Below are 21,614 nucleotides of genomic sequence, written 5' to 3'. Positions count from 1 at the left end.
GTAGTTTGTTTATTAAGCGTGCAGGGCAACCACCCAGTAGAGCATTACAATAATCTAGCCTTGAGGTCATAAACGCATGAACTAATTGTTCTGCATTATTCATTGAGAGCATATGACGTAATTTAGATATATTTTTAAGATGAAAGAAAGCGGTTTTACAGATACTAGACACGTGACTTTCAAATGAAAGATTGGTATCAAAGAGCACACCCAGGTTCCTAACCGACGACGAAGACTTAACAGAGCAGCCATCAAGTGTTAGACAGTACTCTAGGTTATTACTCGACATCAGTTTTAGAATTGAACACTTGTCTTTATTCAGATGATGCAGTTATTACAATATAAATCAAGATCCACAATATTTCACAAGTAATTCAATGTTTACAGCTGGAGAGGAGAGAGAGAAAATGACTTCAGAGATTTCCTTATAAAGTAACATGTAGAAACACCTTTACAGGAAATGCAGTATATTATGTCAAATATAACCATATATAATATTAAATCATATGTCAATTTCATAGTATATTTGAAAAGCAAAGTATAAATGAAATAGAAAAGCAAACAAATTATTGTGTTGATTAGAAATATATAGACTCGTAATGAATTGGCCATTCAAATGTAGCCGTGACGAAATATATTTGATTATAGTTTGTTTTTTTGCACTTGTATATATATATTTAATAATTGTAAGTAAAATCTGTAACAATGTATAATAAGTATACAGTAATAAAGTATTTACAAATCATTTGCAAACTGTTAGTTTATAGTTGATTAACAATTTATAGTTCATATACATTAATAGACTATATTTAAATAATGAGATCTTCATTCATTGTCACTTTAATTAACAAAGTGTTATTGTTTAATTCGCTATTATATAAAGAGTTAGATAATGCTTTGTTAACAACTTATTAACCATAAATAGTTCTCACTTTAGATTGTCATTAAATTAAGTGCTAACTTTATTAGACATTAAAGGGGTCATGAACTGGATTTTTATTTTATTTTATACTGAGGTGCACTTATAATGTTAATATCATTTTTACATAAAAAAATGGTCACAATTTAGAAACAAATGGCCATTTTATTTCCTGATTTTAGCCTCTGATTTCTGTTTGAAGAGGCGTGTCTGTGTGAGACGTCAGTGTAAACGCCCACTGCTGTGATTGGCTGTGAGACGCCAGTGTAAACGCCCACTGCTGTGATTGGCTGTGAGACGCCAGTGTAAACGCCCACTGCTGTGATTGGCTGTGAGACGCCAGTGTAACCGCCCACTGCTGTGATTGGCTGTGAGACGCCAGTGTAAACGCCCACTGCTGTGATTGGCTGTGAGACGTCAGTGTAAACGCCCACTGCTGTGATTGGCTGTGCGACGTCAGTGTAAACGCCCACTGCTGTGATTGGCTGTGAGACGTCAGTGTAAACGCCCACTGCTGTGATTGGCTGTGAGACGCCAGTGTAAACGCCCACTGCTGTGATTGGCTGTGAGACGCCAGTGTAAACGCCCACTGCTGTGATTGGCTGTGAGACGCCAGTGTAAACGCCCACTGCTGTGATTGGCTGTGAGACACCAGTGTAAACGCCCACTGCTGTGATTGGCTGTGAGACGTCAGTGTAAACGCCCACTGCTGTGATTGGCTGTGAGACGCCAGTGTAAACGCCCACTGCTGTGATTGGCTGTGAGACACCAGTGTAAACGCCCACTGCTGTGATTGGCTGTGAGACGTCAGTGTAAACGCCCACTGCTGTGATTGGCTGTGAGACGCCAGTGTAAACGCCCACTGCTGTGATTGGCTGTGAGACGTCAGTGTAAACGCCCACTGCTGTGATTGGCTGTGAGACGCCAGTGTAAACGCCCACTGCTGTGATTGGCTGTGAGACCTCAGTGTAAACGCCCACTGCTGTGATTGGCTGTGAGACGTCAGTGTAAACGGCCACTGCTGTGATTGGCTGTGAGACGTCAGTGTAAACGCCCACTGCTGTGATTGGCTGTGAGACGCCAGTGTAAACGCCCACTGCTGTGATTGGCTGTGAGACGTCAGTGTAAACGCCCACTGCTGTGATTGGCTGTGAGACGCCAGTGTAAACGCCCACTGCTGTGATTGGCTGTGAGACGTCAGTGTAAACGCCCACTGCTGTGATTGGCAAGAGAATAGTGATCTCATCATTGCAACGCCATTTCACGAATGCTTTTCACCATAAATAACAATGCAAACACGATGTAAGAGTTTCGTTGAGCAGTAACAGCGTTATTGATTACATAACGGGAGTTTTGGCAAGTGTCCAGATAAACACTGTTTGATTGACAGCTCCAGCGATTATAAAAGGAGCGTTGTTTGACCGCTTTCTGTATATATTTTAATCACAGTTTAAATAACGGATTATGTTCATGCTACTAAGAGAAACAAAGTGAAGTTGATAGTTTAGTCACTGGCTTGATTTACTAATGCATAATAAAAATTATTTTGAGACAAAGAACATCTTTCTGAACTTGAATAATTGTGTCTCTCGTGCGTGCGAGAGTGTGTGTGTGTGAGTGAGAGTGTGTGTGTGTGAGAGAGAGAGTGTGTGTGTGAGAGTGTGTGAGAGTGAATGAGAGTGTGTGTGTGTGTTTGTAAACATTTTACATTTTAATGTAATTAATGTCCAATAAAGGTTGGATTAAAACATTTAATTAATAACTTTTTCTGTGACAATCTAAAGTGAGAACTATGAAATAAATATAAAATAAAAATAATAAAATGATCTGTGACTCGAGTCTCTTAAACACTGTACAAACTACAGTGTAAACTGTTAATTAACTATAAACTAATAGTTTGTAAATTACTTACAGTAAGTGGTTTATTACGGTATTATTATAAATGTATGGTAAAATCTACTCTATTGTGGTTTAGTGCAAAATCTCTTTTGGTTTTCATTTACATTTTCTAATCCAGTAAAGGTGAGACAGGAGTGATGATCAGTGGGTTTGAGTTTTTACCTTCATCATTACGGCATGGGCTGAAATATGGATAGAGTTTCTCAGTGAAAGTCTGACCAGTGAAAGAGTGGATATGAGATCTGGACTCCACGTCATAAAAAGAGACCAGACCCTCCTCATAATCCACAAACACACCAACCTTCTCAGGTTTCACTCTCAGAGATAAAGAGACAAATGGATCATCACAAGCATCATATTCATTCTCATTCCTCAGAGTCACAGTCCAGTATCCATCCTCAGGAGTCAGTGGGATCCCCTCCTTCCTGTCAATGGATTCTCTGGCCACTCCTAAATCCCACTGAGTCTTTCCCTTCACCTGCACCTCATAGTAAAATCTCCCAGAACTGAATCCCTGCTTTGCCAGAACACAACAGTCTTCAAATCTCTTTGGGTTTTCTGGGACGTCCTGCCAAATGTCTCCATCACTGACTTGTTTTCCATCATCAGACAGGATGAGATGTGGATTCGCTGTATCAGGATCCAGAGTCACATCCACTGAGAGAGATCAGACATTATCAATCAACTTCAGAACAAACATTTTCATGTGTACACTATATAATACAGATTATAAACAATGTGTTGTGAGTGTATTGAAGAAAATGGCATCAGTCACACTGTACCTGCAAACTTCTGCACAAACTTCAACCCTGTGGACACAGATGACAATATAATGATGAATTATTTATAGCAATAATTTCAGGTTAACAGTGAGTTTTATTTAGAGACACCATTGTTAGTTCCCAGCATGCTTTGCATATGGCTGGAAATGGAAAGTAAATATTGAAATGAAGTGTTATTTTATGTAGTGTGTTATTTTATGTAGTGTGTTTATTGTGCTGTGCTGAGCAGCATACAGTCGTTTACAACATATTTAACGTCAAGTCACATTTATTTATACAGCGCTTTTTACACTACAGAATGTTTCAAAGCGGCTTCACAGAGATAACAGGAAAATAATGCAACAAAGTTTGTGTCTAGAAGAAAATAGCGTCACAGTCCAGATTAAGTGAGTTCAGTGATGGATCATTTTTGTTGTAAAAAGTTATTAATTTAGTTAATTAATATATATAGCTGCTCTGGAGTAAGCAGTGATGTCATCGTCCAGCTCACTTCAGTTCTCATATAATGCTGTCAATGCAGACAGATCTTGAATATTAAATTAAATATCCCCAACTAAGCAAAAGCCAAAGGCGATGAACCAAAACTCCATCAGTGACAGAGAAGAAGAAAAACCAGTGGAGAAACCAGGCTCACTGTCAATACAATACAAGTCCAATTCCAACAGGTCGTTTCCGTTCACTAAAAATCACACACTTTTAAGAGTCAACTTAAATTAAAAAAGCACATTTCACAAAGAAAATATTGAATTCATTGTGTGATACATCAAATAATTTAGGAGGTTTTACATGATTTATTCTGGCAGACTTCATTAAAGAAATCAAGCCTTAAAAACTACTCAAAAATATCATGTGTAATATTGTTACCATCGTTTTTTTAAAGTAGCATGGGTAACACTTTACAATAAGGATGCACTAATACGCATTAATTCATGCTTAACTAATGCACAGATAATACAGAATTAATGTATTACTAATGATTATCTAAGCTATTCATTAATGATTGCCTCATTAGCAACTAATGAAGAGTCTGTCTGGTTAATATATTAGTTCATATATGAATTGTTATTAATTAAATATGTAATTGTGGATTAATTCCATAATCACTTATTTTATTTACTAATAGTGTTAATTAATTTGTTAATTACCACAATGAGCCTAATATGCATTAATACATTATTAATTACAACATTAGTAGAGTGTCAATTACTACAATTACTAGATGATGAGTTAATAATGATGTCCTCAACAAGTAAAGTCACAACATAATGATTGTTAGCTAATGATTAATTAATCATTAATGACCATCACTAGAGTTTATAAAAGCTGTTTATTAAACACTGGTTTCCAAAAACATTGCAGTAATTGACACACTACTAATGCTGTAATTAATAATGTATTAATGCATATTAGTTTACCTGTATTATCTGGAAGTTGAAATATAAGGCTTTGGCTCATTGTGGTAATTAACAAATTAATTAACACTATTAGTTCATAAAATAAGGTATTATGGAATTAATACACACTTACATATTTAATTAATAACAATTCATATCTGAACTAATATATTAACCAGACAGACTCCTCATTAGTTGCTAATGAGGCAATCATTAATGAATAGCTTAGATAATCATTATTATTATTGTAAAGTGTTACAGCGTGTAACTTTTTTTTAACAGTGATTTGTATTAGTGTTTGTTCATGAATAGTCACATCATATCACTTACATGTCTCTAAAGTAAGATAAAGTAATGCTGCAATAACTGGTTTGGATATAACTGTACATAGACTACGTTTAGTAAGTGATTTTATCTTAAAAATGTGTGATTGTAACGGCCACCAGAGGGCTTCAAATCAGACTATTGTCATTCCCTCACAAACTACATCTCCCATAACTCCCTGCCCGGACTCTTCATCCATGATCACATTCACCGGTGTCTCATCATCTTGTTTAGCTCACCCCATATAAGCCTGGCTTTCTCCTTCATTATCTGTGAAGTCTCGTTTAGTGTTACACTGCAATTCTGAGCTTTCTCCCTGGTTCTGGATTTCTTGCCCGCTCCGTGGATTACTCTTTTGCCCGTGTTGTGTGTGTCTGCATGGACTGTGCCTGTGTTTGACCCTGCCTGTCCTGGATTACGTCTTTGGATTTCCCTGATCAATAAATACTGCATTTGGATCCTCGTCTCGGAGCAGTTCGTGACAGTAATGCTGACATGGCAAGTTTATGTTATATTATATTTTTCAAACATTGTGATCTTTTGCAGACTGAGACAAAATAATTGTGGTGATCTCATAATATTCCTTGAAAAACATAATTTAAGTTGATAACAACAATAAAATCTATACACTGTATTTGATATTCACATACCAGTTTGACTGAGTTTTTCATCAAGAGTTTTCTTCAGTTCAGTCAGAGCTCTACACAGAGAGTTCACATTCACATCAGAGTCAATCCTGATCTCAGTCCAGTTCTTGGTGTGTGGACGAGTGTACAGGGATGAGCTCATCTACAGCAGGAGAGAGAAGACTGGTAAATATGATCATTATTTTTTTAAAGCAGTTCAATATGTTTTACACACAAGCTTTCTAATACAGTTGAGGCAAAACCTCTGTATGGATACGGATGGATATCACCATTCTTCCTCTAGTTGATTGATTACATGAAGAATTGCTTATATTTTCTGTATTAAAACATTTCGGAAATATTTAAATATGCAAATGAAGCATTGTCTAATTGAATATGCACTGATTTGATTAAATATCCAGAACAGAAATCTAAATCTTAAAATATTGAATAAAGCCAGGTTCAACGTTCTTGTTTGATTTTGTTGACATATTAAGAGTTAAAGGTTTTTACTGAGGGGATTTTGGATTTCGATCTTTTTTTTCACACCATAAATCAGAAGGGGAAAAAACAGACAGAATTTTTTTTTTTCATCATGTTTGTAGGAATAAGATGTTGTATAAATCAGGTGAATGATGTATTAAGAAACCCCTTAGTAAACACCTTCAGAATATAGACAGGAATAAAACTAAAGTGTGGTGTGTGTAAAGCTGCAGACGTGGAGGTTTCTGACTGAGGGCTATTTTAGTTTACTGAAAACACACACACACACACACACACACTTTTCCCTGTTTCCCCCATAATCCAAAGACGGCAACATTTCTAATTTTTCATTTAGTGTAACTTGATGTCCTAAAATTACTGAAACTACAACTGAAATAAAAACTATAAACATTTAAAGCATAAATTTTATACAAATGTCAAAAAACAACAAAATGATTAACTTTACCTAAAATGGAAAATACAAAAATATTATATAAAATAATTAGTTACCAATGAGACTAACTAGAATGTAATTAAGAGTAAGGCCCTGTTTACACGAGGACGCTCACGGGTAAAAACGTAAAAATATTTTATCGGATGTTTACACGGTGACGGCATTTTTGGGGCTTAAAAACGCAAAAAAGTGAAACCCCCCTCCAGAGTGGAAATCTTAAAAACGCTCCACCATCGCGTTCCCGTCTAAAGGGTAAAAACGCGAAAGTCTGCAAGACAGTGAAGGCGTCGCGTACGCGTTTACGTCACAGGCATGCGCCAGTACAGGAAAATAACAAAACATTATCAAACTAAAATATAGCATTAATTTCATTGACAAAAAAATAATAAAAAATTCTGTCATTTTTTAGCGACACGAAGAGCAGCGAGGGTTAAAGCAGCAGCTTTACCGTATTAAACATTAAAAACTGTGTCAGCGTCTCTTTCACTGTCAGTGCTTCACATCGCCACCTAGCCGTCTGGAGTGCACACTACATCCAATCTCACACACTTTTGCGTCACCATATGCACGCAGATTTCCCCCCCATAACGCTCGTCTAAACGCAGAATAAAAAGTGATAACGCAACGCCACTTTTGCGTTTTCTCTTCAGATCGTTTCCGTGTAAACAGCCTCAAGTACAAGTTTTAAAAAACGGTCTCCGTGTAAATGATAAAAACGCAAATCTCTGAAGACGATGACGTCATGCACATGCGTATTATGTGTTCAGTCTATAGTGTTTCGTCGCCATCTAATGGCCTGGCAGCAGAATACAGGGTGTTACGTCCCCCAGCTTTGGTGTCTGTTGCTACAGGTGTTTGAGTGCATGCAGTGTGTGTGTGTGTCTTAATTACAGATGAGCCACACCTGAGCGCAGCCTGCTTGCGCTATATAACAGGCTACTGAGAGCACACCGGAGTGCGCACACAGAGCCTGGGAATCAAGCTGACAATTTGCTGTCCTGACGTCCACCCGGCAGTAGGCTACGTTCCGCTTCAGTATGATTGTGGTTATAGTAGCCTAACCTACCTAATATTTGATATCTTTTCTGTTAATAAATACCCCTACATTTTTATACGAGTCGATCTGTGTGCGTCTCTCCTTTATGTTAAGGGTGGTGTCCGTCCGCCCGTTACATAGTGGGGGCTCGTCCGGGATCAATATTTGATTTAAATCGGACTTTAGTGTTAAATTGCGGAACTTCTGAACGCTACAACATTTTGGTGAGTTTTCTGGTGGGCAATTATGGTGATCTGTTCATTTGTTTAGTCAAAGTTTATTTTATTTTGGTACCCAGATGCCTCGAGCTGAGTAAGCCACTGAAGATTGCGTAGATATTAAGGATTTTTGTTAATCTAATTTGTTCATAATTAGTTAGAGTAGTTGGACAACATTTTGCCTATCAGAATACCTTTAAGTTAAGTTGTAGCTTGTGAAATATTGTGGCATATCGCCTATTTAGTGAGCGCTGGTACTAATTACACTAGCATATTGTTTAAATTCGTGGGTGGATAAAAAAGAAACGTGGTCGTTTATAGCCTATTGTGCTTTTTGTTTGACCACTTTAGATATTAGCTACCTTGTAGCTTTGTTGCAGTGAAACTGCTTTGGTGAGTTTTTTTTTTTCTTCTCCCTCATTATTATTTGTACTTGACTTTAGTGAGTATTTTAAACGTTTTCTCGCGTTTAAAAATATATATTACTTGATATTGTGCGCGTTTTAAACGTCTGCTAGCGTTAAAATGGCAACAGAGGAAGCATTCATTAAAGAACCATCTAATGAATTGCTTTTGAAATTTTCGAAAGAGCAGTTATTAAATTTAGCTGTAACTTATAAAGTTGAGCTCACTTCTGTTGAAAAGCGTACCAAAGACACAATCAAGGCCGTCTTACAAGCTGCTTTGGTTAGTCAGGGCATTTTGCCTGTAGAGAAACAAACTCCCGTGACTACAGAAGCATTACAACTGCAGATTCGGTTGAGAGAGTTGACTATTAAAAAAAAAGAAATTGAGTTTGAGCGTGAGCGTGAGCGTATGCAAGTGCAGGCACGTGAGTATGAACTTGAAAATCGACTACAATTAAGAAAGCTAGAAATCGAGGCTCAGAGGGAGGGTGTCGCTCCTTCTGACCCTACTTCATTTGATGTCACTCGCCACATTCGACTTGTGCCACCTTTTGTGGAAAGAGATGTGGAAAAATATTTTCCACACTTTGAACGTGTCGCGACCAATTTAAATTGGCCAAAAACTGCGTGGGCATTTCTCCTGCAATGCGTTTTAGTGGGGAAGGCGCAGGAGGTTTACTCGACTCTAACAGTGGAGGAGAGCGGTGATTATGAAATCGTGAAAACGTCAGTTTTGAGGTGCTATCAGCTGATCCCTGAAGTATATAGACAGAAGTTTAGGAACTTAAAAAAAACTGAGCGACAAACTTTTGTTGAATTCGGTCGAGATAAAGCAGCCTTGTTTGATCGTTGGTGCTCATCACAGCAGGTTGATAATAAGGAGAAATTGCGTGAATTAATTATTTTAGAAGAATTTAAGACCTGTCTGGCACCTGCTGTGGCGACCTATTTAGCTGAGCAGAAAGCCAAGTCCATTTCAGAAGCTGCTATACTCGCTGACGAATATGTTTTGACGCATAACATCACCAGAGAACGTTTTCGCTTGAAAGTTACCCCCTTTATGACCACTGAAGTAGATGCGAAAAAGAGTGTAGTAAAACAAGAGGACAGACACTGTTTTTATTGTAAAAAGCCTGGGCATGTTGTGGCAGATTGTTTAATATTGAAGAAAAAACAGTCTACAAAACCAATGGGTCTCGTTAGTTCTTCTAAGAAAATTCCGCCCGTCCTTCCTGCAGAGTTAAAGTTGGAGAAAACCCAGTCCATGTACGAGCCCTTTATGACAAACGGTACCGTATCTGTGCCTGGTGAGGAGGCTGTGGCTGTGCGCATCTTGCGAGACACAGGCGCTGCGCAGTCTTTCCTCCTTCGCGGCTTATTACCATTGTCTGAAAAGACTGCAACTGGAAGTAGTGTCCTTGTTCGGGGAATCGAGATGGGTTTTCTGGATGTTCCCTTACATTACGTCCATCTTGATTCAAGTTTAGTGTGTGGTGACGTCGTTGTGGGCGTGCAAGACTCTTTACCAATCCCCGGTGTCACGTTTCTTCTTGGCAATGACCTAGCCGGTGGAAACGTGTGGAGCCGTGGTGATGTCCCACCTGAAGTTACGTCGGTGCCGCTCACTCAAGAATGCGCCGATGAGTGTGCACAAAAATTCCCTGAGGTTTTTCCTGCTAGTGTCGTCACTAGGTCGCAGACTAAAAGCTTGCAGGATGCTATACCTTCCGATGACGTCGATCTGAGTGACAGTTTTGTCGCTCACCCTGCAGAGTGTGAGAGGCTCTGCGAACCCACTTATACTCAGAGCCGTAGTAGGCATGTGCCTGTAATGAATGAGACAAAAGAGAAAAAACAATTAGATGTGTCGTTGTCATTAGAGAAACTTATTAATGCTCAACAAAAAGACCCCACTCTTGTTTCATGTTTTAATGCTGTTCAAACTGTTTCAGATTGTGCAAACGAGAGCCCGAGCTACTACATCAGAGATGGTTTGCTTATGCGGAGGTGGAGACCTCAGAGAGGTAATGAGTGGAATGAAATTGAGCAAATCGTTATACCATCTGAAAACAGATGCGCTATTTTGAGTGTCGCGCATAATGCTGTTTCTGGCCATTTAGGCGTGACTAAAACCTTTAACCGTGTTCTTCGTCACTTTTTCTGGCCTGGGCTGAAACGCGACGTGCGGCAGTATTGTAAAACGTGCCATATCTGTCAGGTTAGTGGTAAACCAAACCAGATAATTCCACCTGCACCGTTGTACCCTATACCTGCCATGGGGGAGCCTTTTGAGAGGGTAATTATTGACTGCGTCGGCCCTCTGCCGCGGTCAAAAAGTGGTTATCAGTACTTATTAACCATTATGTGTACTGCGACTCGCTTCCCTGAGGCAGTTCCTCTGAGGAAGATCACTGCTAGAATTGTGTGCAGGGCTTTATTAAAGTTCTTTTCTTTTGTGGGGCTACCGAAAGTCATTCAAAGTGACCAAGGAACAAATTTTACTTCGCGTGTCTTTTCTCAAGTCCTGAAGTCACTCCAAATTAAGCACCACCTTTCTAGTGCATTCCATCCGGAAAGTCAAGGTGCACTTGAACGTTACCACCAGACGCTAAAATCTATGCTGCGCGCGTACTGTTTGGAAGTGGGTACAGACTGGGAAGATGCGGTTCCTTGGATGCTTATGGCCTCTAGAGAAGTTATACAAGAATCAACTGGCTTCAGCCCTGCCGAGCTAGTGTTTGGTCACAACGTTCGCACGCCTTTAAGTGTCATTAAAGATCAGTGGTTGAGCAACCCTACGTCTCATAGCGTAATACAGTTTATAAGCGAGGTTCACTCCCGACTACACAGGGCACGTGAACTCGCTAGAGAGAATCTAGAAAAAACTCAGTATAACATGAAAACGTGGTATGATCGAAAAGAACCCGTTCGTTTAAGCCAGGAGACCAAGTGTTGGTTCTCTTACCCGTGCCTGGTTCTGTTTCAGGCACGCTTCAGAGGACCATATACTGTGGAAAAGAAAATATCAGACCTTGATTATGTAATTTTAACCCCAGATAGGCGACGACATTCTCGCGTCTGTCATGTAAACATGCTCAAACCGTATCTCACGCGTGAATGTGTTAAAAATGACTTGCGTAATCTTGACTTACCCGGTCCAGTCGAGTCTTCAGTGTTACTTTCTTCACTAGTAGAGGATGATGACGAAGTTACTCCTCCGTCGCGATGTGTGATTGAAGGTCGACTCAATAACTCTGTTATGCTGTCGGACATTGCAAACCATTTACCACATTTAACTCCCCCTCAAACAGCTGACATATTATCTGTACTAATGATTATGTGTAGCTGGAACTCTATTGTCTGGGTTGGTTCGAACAGTGAGCTGAACACAGAACAGAAAGAGAGTTGTCATATTCAATATATGGCGACAGGTCACCATTTTGGGGTGGGGGTGTTACGTCCCCCAGCTTTGGTGTCTGTTGCTACAGGTGTTTGAGTGCATGCAGTGTGTGTGTGTGTCTTAATTAGAGAGGAGCCACACCTGAGCGCAGCCTGCTTGCGCTATAACAGGCTACTGAGAGCACACCGGAGTGCGCACACAGAGCCTGGGAATCAAGCTGACAATTTGCTGTCCTGACGTCCACCCGGCAGTAGGCTACGTTCCGCTTCAGTATGATTGTGGTTATAGTAGCCTAACCTACCTAATATTTGATATCTTTTCTGTTAATAAATACCCCTACATTTTTATACGAGTCGATCTGTGTGCGTCTCTCCTTTATGTTAAGGGTGGTGTCCGTCCGCCCGTAACACAGGGTTTTATATTTTATCCCTTCGCTTCAATCAGAATGATTGCATGAAAAATACAATGTTCCGTGTGATTGGTACAATGGTCTCAAGTCCAGAGAAATAGACCAAAAGCTACAAGTTACAGAGTTTAGAGAGTAATTCTTTGGTTACTGTGGAGGGAGAGGCATTTACCAGTGTCTTTCATCCAAATCACCTTCTCTCCTCAATAAGGTGTAAACTACACAAATCTGGGATCTTGATTAATGCAAACTCCAATTGTTAGTTTGTGCCATTTGGAGGATGTTTTGTTTCGGTCTGAGTATTTATAGAAATGTTGGACTCAGGGTGATTCTGTAGTCTGATCAGCCCGTAATGCTGAAGGTCTTTTATACATAATGAACTTTATATTTCATGTCAGGAATGCATATTTGACTCTTTATTTCTGAGCATTTTGTATTGTTTTGTATTTATTATCTTCGACATAATTATGTAATTGGCATGATAGATTTACCTGAGATTATTTAATCTACTAGATTATGTTGTATCAATGTTTCCGCTAATCTGTGTCCAGGGTTGAGTATGTAAAAGCCGGCTATTCGGCCCAACTTCCGGTTTCCAAATAGCCGGTAAGGAAGCGCGTGTTCTAGTCTTTCCAGCGTTGTAAAGGAATTTTGGTTAAATAAGACACAGGTTCTCATATGCAATTATCTCGTTTTAATCTGACTCCATGAATTAAATAAAAGTTCAATGTGCAATAAGGTTATGTTTACACTTAAATAGTTACAACATGGATGTAATGAGAATTTAAATATTTGTACCCAGCATTTAAATGTAAAATGTTACCTGAGAGAGAGAAATATAAAGAGAGAGAGAGAAAGAAAGAAAGAGAGAGAGAAAGATGGAGGGAGAGAGAGAGAGAGAGAGAGAGAGAGAGAGAGAAAGAAAGAGAGAGAGAGAGGGTGAGAGAGAGAGAGAGAGACCCTCTCCACACCAGCTCAGTATCCAAACACAAGAGAGCGAAGAACATTTGCCGTCCTGTTTTGTCATCTCTCCAGACCATGTGCCCAACCCCCAGGTGAGACATTCAAAACTGACCAATCAGACCATCACAATTTCCCCCATTGTCCCAAATCCCTGGCCTACAGGCCTATAGCACTCTTAACTATTATGCTCTTTGTAAATAATTGGAATCTGTTTTGGGAGCGACCTAGGCTCTACCGTGCTGATGGCCTGCACCCCAGCAGAATCGGAGCGGCTGTTCTGTCTGACAACATCTCCAAGACGTTACACACCATATGACTAGTAAGTCAAAGTCCAAATCACATTCTTTGCTGTCCCAAATTAATTGATATAAGTACCAGTGTAGAACACTATATAGAAACTGTGTCTATTCCTCGTTTAGTGAGGCCAAACAATAAATCTACTGCAGGATCTAAGAAAAATCTAATTGTGATTAAACCAGAAAATCTCAATATTAGTGAACAAAAACAATTTCTAAAGCTAGGTCTTCTAAACATTAGATCGCTTACACCTAAGGCGGTTATTGTAAATGAAATGGTCACTGATAATAGCTTTGATGTACTCTGCCTTACTGAAACCTGGCTTAAACCAAATGATTATTTCGGTCTTAATGAGTCCACTCCGCCAGGATACTGTTATAAGCATGAGCCCCGTCTGATTGGTCGTGGCGGCGGTGTTGCAACAATCTATAGAGATATTCTTAATGTTACTCAGAAAACAGGCCACAGGTTTAATTCGTTTGAAGTACTTGTTCTAAATGTTACGCTCCTAGATGTAAGAAAGAAATCCCTATTATCTCTAGCCTTGGCTACCGTATATAGGCCGCCAGGGCCTTACGCTGATTTCCTAAAAGAGTTTGCAGATTTTCTCTCAGATCTATTGGTCAATGCCGATAAGGCAATAATTGTTGGAGATTTCAACATACACGTTGATAACACAAATGATGCGTTAGGAGCTGCGTTTACAGATTTATTAAACTCCTTTGGGGTCAAGCAAAACGTTAGTGGTCCCACTCATCGTCTTAATCATACACTCGATTTAATTATATCATATGGAACCGATCCAACCGATATAGATATTATACCGCAAAGTGATGATGTCACTGATCATTACATGGTAACTTGCATACTACGTACGGCTGAAATGTGTCATGTTGCGCCACGTTATCGACCAGGCAGAACAATCCTTCCAACCACTATAGATAGATTCTTGAATAGCTTACCTGATCTATCTCCGCTCCTCAGTGAACCCAAACAAACAGAGGAACTAGAGGAAATGACTAGCAGTATGAGCACCATTTTCTCTAGTACATTAGAAACTGTTGCACCAATTAGATTAAAAAAGGTTAGAGAGAAAACTAAAGCACCATGGTACAACAGTGCTACGCATGTTATCAAGAGAGAAACTCGTAACTTAGAGCGCAAATGGAAACAAACTAATTTAGAGGTCTTTAGAATCGCGTGGAAAGACAGTATGTCACGTTATAAAAAGGCTCTAAAAGCAGCCAGGGCTGAGCATCTCCGCAAACTAATAGAAAATAACCAAAACAATCCAAGGTTTTTATTTAACACTGTGGCTAGATTAACAAATAAACAGACATCACCTGAACAAAATATTCCGTTACATTTTAATAGTAATGATTTCATGAATTTCTTCACTGAGAAAATAGAAAGCATCAGAAACACAATTGTAAATGTACAATCTTTGACAGCGTCTTATGATTCAGCCTCAATTATCGCCCCTCAAGAACAACTACAGCGCTTTACAACTATAGGACAGGAAGAGCTAAATAAACTTATCACTGCATCTAAACCAACAACATGTTTATTAGATCCAATACCCACTAAACTACTGAAAGAAGTGTTACCTGTAGTGGAAGAGCCTCTTCTCAATATTATTAACTCGTCTCTATCTTTAGGACATGTTCCAAAAACATTCAAGCTGGCAGTTATAAAACCTCTTATTAAGAAACCACAATTAGATCCAAATAACCTAGCAAATTACAGACCCATTTCAAATCTTCCATTTATGTCTAAAATACTAGAAAAAGTTGTGTCCGCTCAATTGTGCTCTTTCTTGCAAGAAAACGATATCTATGAAAAGTTTCAGTCAGGATTCAGGCCACATCATAGCACAGAAACTGCGCTGGTTAAAATTACAAATGATTTACTTTTAGCTTCTGACCAAGGCTGTATCTCAATACTAGTTTTACTCGATCTTAGTGCTGCGTTTGACACTATAGATCATAAAATACTCTTAGATCGACTTCAAAATTACACTGGTGTTCAGGGACAGGCATTAAGCTGGCTTAGATCGTACCTATCAGACCGTTACCATTTTGTCCATTTAAATGGGGAAAAATCAAAGATAACGTCAGTAAATTATGGAGTGCCACAGGGATCTGTATTAGGCCCCCTGCTATTCTCAATTTATATGCTGCCACTTGGTAATATTATAAGAAAACATGGAATAAGTTTCCACTGTTATGCTGATGACACTCAATTATATATTTCATCTAGACCAGATGATAACACTAAATTATCTAAAATGACAGAGTGTGTTAAAGATATAAAATATTGGATGACGTGTAATTTTCTTCTATTAAATTCAGATAAAACGGAGGTATTACTGATTGGTCCAAAAAACTGCCCACAAAACCTCTTACAATACAACCTTAATCTAGATGGACGTCCTGTTACTTTATCCTCTACAGTAAAAGACCTGGGTGTTGTACTAGACCGCAACTTGTCTTTTGAAAATCATATTTCAAATGTCACAAGAACAGCCTTTTTCCACCTTAGAAACATTGCTAAGCTACGTAATATGCTATCAGTTTCTGATGCAGAAAAGTTAGTTCATGCATTCATGACCTCGAGACTAGATTACTGTAATGCTTTATTAGCTGGTTGTCCTGCATCCTCCGTAAACAAGCTACAGTTAGTCCAAAATGCAGCTGCTAGAGTTCTTACTAGGTCAAGAAAATATGATCATATAACACCAATTTTATCATCTCTACACTGGTTACCTATTAAGTTCCGTATCAACTACAAAGTATTGTTACTGACCTATAAAGCCCTAAATGGTTTAGCTCCTGTGTATTTAAGAGATCTTCTATCGCCATATATTCCATCGCGCTCTTTAAGATCGCTAAATTCGAGGCTTCTGGTCGTACCTAGGATATCTAAGTCCACTAAAGGAGGGAGGGCGTTTTCACATCTAGCTCCTAAACTCTGGAATAGCCTTCCTGATACTGTCCGAGGCTCAGACTCGCTCTCCCAGTTTAAAACTAGATTAAAGACGCATCTCTTTAGCCAAGCATTCACATGATGCATCTCATACCTTTTATACTACAGTTAAATCAGATCAAATGCATTCATATTAAGAACAGCAGCTACGCTAATTATTTCCCATCTGCCTTTTTTGTTGTTATCTCGGGACGCCTGTCCCGAGATAACTCAAATAGAGTTTGTCAGCTCCAGTTAGTATCCAGCCTCTCATGGAGACTTCAGATGCCCCAACGCCTGTGATGAGACGACTCGACGCCTGTGAAGAGACGACCCAACGCCGGCGATATGTTATGCCCTAAATTTCATGATTAACTAACTGTATTTTTGTATGTATATTTTTGAAATGCATTTTCTGTAAAGCTGCTTTGAAACAATGTGTATTGTGAAAAGCGCTATACAAATAAACTTGAATTGAATTGAATTGAATTAACACTGCTGTGCTGGGAATGTCTGAGAGAAAAGCAAATGTCTTTGTTGCATTGAAATAATCTTGGATTATTTCCAACCTTACAAGTACATACTAGATCTCAGGTTAGATTGAGCATGCAGCACATCAGACGAGATACTAGATGTCGGACTAACTGCTTGACTTTAGTTAAGTTGTTATATAGTTGCATTCACTATAGGGGGCTAGACAAACATACAATTTAATAGAGTTGGGGTAGGGCCTACTCGAACTCGGACTCGGACTCGAGTCCGGTCTCGAGTCCAATTTTGAATGGACTCGGACTTGTCACGCACTCGAATGAATTTGTACTCGGACTTGACACGGACTCGGGACATTTTAGACTCGGAAAAATGTCCGAGTCCAGTCGAGTTCGGGCACTGGATGACACAAAACGAAATTTTGTGAATTTGTTTTATTTAAAAATGAAACGAAACAACGTTGTTTCAGCGTTGAGCATTGTAGCCAATCACAGTTAAGTGCATAAAATCAGTGGCAAATCAGAGGCGTTTTAGAGTCCGCATGCGAATAATTCGCTCAAAATGTATGTTTAGAATCAGCACAAGCTTTATCCTTTCGCAAATCCCCTCATAAACAACAAAGTCTCTCTAGACGCAATATAAATAAGATATTCACTGTGCAGTGCGGACAACTTCAGTCAGTGTTTATGACGAGAGTTTTAGGGAGAGTGCCGAACGCGGTAAGTGATGGCTTGGAGCGCTATTGACAATCTAAATAGTTTTGTTTTTCATACTTCTAGAGGACCAGTGGTTACGTTCACACTGTAAATTATAAAGAGTGATAACTGCATTTAAATGTGGGATTGAATCCACTTAATTTTTGTCCTTTGAGTCATGAAATTGCGATGATTTGACACATAGCAACATAAGAACGTGATAACCATAGCAACATTTTGGCGTCTAATAATGTTATCATTTTTGTTGCATTTATACTTTAGTCATAAGTTTACATACTCCTTGCAGAATCTCCAAAATGTTTTATATGTTTTTTAATAAGACGGATCATACACATTGTTTCTATTTAGTACTGCCCTGAAAAAGCTTTTTCACATAACAGATGTTTAATAGTAATAATATTTTAGTTATAAATAGTAATATTTTAATAATAAAATACAAACACAAAATAAAGACAAATTACATAGGCTCGATTTTAATATTGTGTCATTACCTGAATGATCCAGAACATTTGTTTCTTTTTTTTCTTTTTTTTAATGGTTGAGGAAAAATCATCCACCTCCTGCACATTCTTTGCTTTTCCAGCATCTTCTGCATATTTGACTCCTTACTAGCAGTGACTATGATTGTAAGATCCATACTTTCACACTGGTGACAACTGAGGGACTCATACACAACTATTACAAACCCTGCAAACATTTAGTGATGCACAAGAAGGAAGCATCCGTTAAGAGTCAAGAGGTGTAAACTTTTGAACTGGATCATTGGTGTAAATTGGTCTTATTTGTTTAAAAATGCATTCATTAATTTAGTCCAACCCTTCAGAGGCTAAATAAGATATTAGCATGTACAACACAATAAGAAAAATTTAAACATCATCATCTTGCTCAAAAGTTTACCCCTGGCTCTTAATGCATCGTGTTGCATTATTAAGCATTACCTTGCAGATTCTAAAAGATGTACAATAGGTAAACGTATGACTGTAACTATACATTGCAATCATTTTGTAAGGTTTAAAATATTAATTTAAGAGCTCAGTGTTGAGACCTTTCGCCGGGATTTGATTGACAAATCAACAAAGGCCAACTGACCAATTATAATGCAGATACACGCCATTTTTGTTCGACAAACAAACCAAATCAGTTAGTAGATTAAAGGCAGTGGACTTGAACTTGAAAAATAGTGTGTATTGATTTCTTTTTTAGAAATTTGTGCTATAACTAGAAGAGATTATCAGTTCACGTGCTGCTTGAACTGAGGCCTACACATTAAAGCACCACAAAACAGTATTTATCGTTTGAATTTCATAAAAATTAAAAAAATTGAAAGCTGAGACTTTATTTCAAACCAAAAGTACCCTGCTCTGTCTTGTCTGTTGGCACATTGTTAGTGTCCTCTTTGCTCCGACCGAGAACATGTGGAGTGAGAGAGGAATGGCTTGTCGGACGTAGCAACAGTAACCAAGAGGGGCGGGTCTTTGTGAAAGGTCAATTTCAAATCATTTAAATCTTTGTGGACTCGGCCGGACTCGACTCGGACTCGGATGTTAAGGACTCGGACTCAAGTCCGACTCGACCCTCTTTGGACTCGGACTTGGACTTGTACTCGGTTGTTAAGGACTTGGACTCGACTCGGACTCGACAAAGGTGGACTCGGACCCAACACTACAATTTAAATCATAGCAAGCAACATTACTTCATAGAATTAGCCATAACCTCTGGTTATTATTTATTTTGAAAAAAAAAAAAAAAAAATTAAATAATGGCAAGCATGGGCGGCCTATTAAATATTATTAGTCATAACCTCTGCTCAGACTAATGATCAGACTGGCGAGTTTGTGACCGTGAGATTCAAGTTAACGGCCGGCGTGAGACTCTAAGCAACATTACAATCCATATTAACAAGTACAATCTAGAGGAAAGAGTTAAATAACATAATAAAATATCTAGATAAATTACCAATAATCTATAGGAATTCCAAGCTAAATTCAAGGTCAAGATAAAATTGAGTCAGATAAAAGTGTAATTGAAATTAAATCACTTTGCACACTGAAAAGACAGAACACACAGGAGACCTTCAGCCACACCATTGGATATCATCGTTGGGTCAATTGGGTGGACCTTAAAGAACAGCGAGTTTGTCCTGTAATATTGTACATAATGACAGTTGTTCACAGACCTGTACGAGATGGAGATGATCGTCAGTGTCTGAGAGCTGCTCCAGCTCAGTGTTTCTCCTCTTCAGCTCAGTGATCTCCTGATGCAGATCTTTAATGAGATCTTCAGCCTGTTTCTCTGCTGCTTTCTGCTGTTCCTCCATCATCTTCAGCAGATCAGACTGACATCTCTCAATGGAGCGGATCAGATCAGTGAAGATCTCCACACTGGAGGATTTCTCTTCCTCTGTGTTTCTCTGATGAATGAGAACAGTTATATTTGTTAATCTATTCCGTATTCACATATTATTTACAGGGATAGTTCACCCCAAAATGAAAATTCTATCATCTTTAATTAACCTTATGTCACTTAAAATGTGTGACACAAAATAAATGTTTTGCTGCTCTTGAAGTAGTCCTAGCTGTAGAAGAACTCCAATACAACTCAACGCAGCAGATTTGTGCTCTATGGGAAAAATCATGTGTTTGGTGCAACATGAGGGTTACTAGATGATAGCAGAACTCACAATTTAATTCAATGTCTTCATTAAATAGATTGAACTATTATGATGCATATAAAAAAAATGTTATGTCTTTTTTGCTAGGATAGTTAGAGAGTGAACAGAAAGTGAGAGGGGGATCGGAAACGACCATGAGTCAGGATATAAACTCGGGTTGATTGAAGCACAAACCTTTCTCAGCTTTACTGAGTGTTTGATCTCTTGAATCTTCTTCATTCTGTCCTGGATCATCTGATGAATGTCTATCTGTGTCTGAACCAGCTGATTCTACATACAGAGAAAAACATAGAAACATTTATCACTGGATATAGCTTTCCATCTTCTTACAGTCTTATTTTTTACCATTTAAAGATCAAATGAATTCAAAAATTATAGTTTGAATCTTTTGGTTTATGTCTGACTGTTTTGAGAGTGCCAAAATCAGCTTTATCAGATGTCATGAAAGACTATTGGATTTAGCTGTTTTTTAAATAAAAAGGGACAGGTTCTTCAACATGTCAAGACACAGGAAAGAAAATGTCTAGGTTACTAATGTGTCATTTGGTGACTCTGAACAGATAACAGAAGTATGCACTTTCAGAGTGGAGGGAGACAGCCTTCGCTCCAGCCTGTTTTGTAGGGCATCTACGGGGGTCTTCCCTGTGAGAAGAACACCAATCAACAAATGGGCTCCACTTCAAAGCACAAGCGTGCCTCGTAGAGGGGGCTCTCGCTGAAGTGATTGTGTCAACAGATGCCTCCAGCAAGGGCTGGGATGCTGTATGCAGCGGGCAGTCAGCCTCGGGTTCCTGGACAGGACCTTGACTACAGTGGCAGCTGAAGGGGACAGCGCAGCAAAAATCTTCATCCCCAGAGGACTCAAGCCCGCCCTCTGATGCAGCGATCGACATCCGGTCCTCTGCAGGAGCTCCGAATGAGATGCCGGGTCCCCCATGGGAAGGACCATCAACCACAGCCGGACCTTTTTCAAGGTATCTCAGTCTTTATCTCAACATCAACGATGAACGCAGTGGGTGCATGACTCATCAATGAATGCTACCTCAGCATGCTTAGATCCCAGACACGCGAGGCAGTGATCGTGGCCCTCAGATGGTGCCAGGAAACGACCACATCCAGAAACACACGGGTGGAATGACATCTTGAAAAAGACGCAACGCCACACC

General features: G+C 39.1%; 1 protein-coding gene across 1 annotated transcript in view; it reads right to left on the bottom strand.

The window, feature by feature from the left end:
- Positions 1 to 1,055: 1,055 nt before the first annotated feature.
- Positions 1,056 to 21,614, bottom strand: part of LOC306985998 (uncharacterized protein) — a 49,599-nt gene continuing 29,040 nt past the window's right edge. The window contains exons 9-13 of the mRNA XM_079588830.1: positions 20,623 to 20,718; positions 19,954 to 20,187; positions 5,969 to 6,107; positions 3,601 to 3,627; positions 1,056 to 3,475 (exon numbers count right to left, since the gene is read on the bottom strand). Of these exons, the coding sequence (XP_079444956.1) occupies positions 2,928 to 3,475; positions 3,601 to 3,627; positions 5,969 to 6,107; positions 19,954 to 20,187; positions 20,623 to 20,718 (1,044 nt within the window). The 3' untranslated portion in view covers positions 1,056 to 2,927. The remainder of the gene's footprint in view (positions 3,476 to 3,600; positions 3,628 to 5,968; positions 6,108 to 19,953; positions 20,188 to 20,622; positions 20,719 to 21,614) is intronic.

This window comes from Phoxinus phoxinus (assembly GCF_949152265.1).
Source record: "Phoxinus phoxinus genome assembly, chromosome: 18".
Taxonomy (NCBI): domain Eukaryota; kingdom Metazoa; phylum Chordata; class Actinopteri; order Cypriniformes; family Leuciscidae; genus Phoxinus; species Phoxinus phoxinus.
Note: the sequence above shows the minus strand (reverse complement) of the source record. Positions and strands in the feature narration are given on the sequence as shown.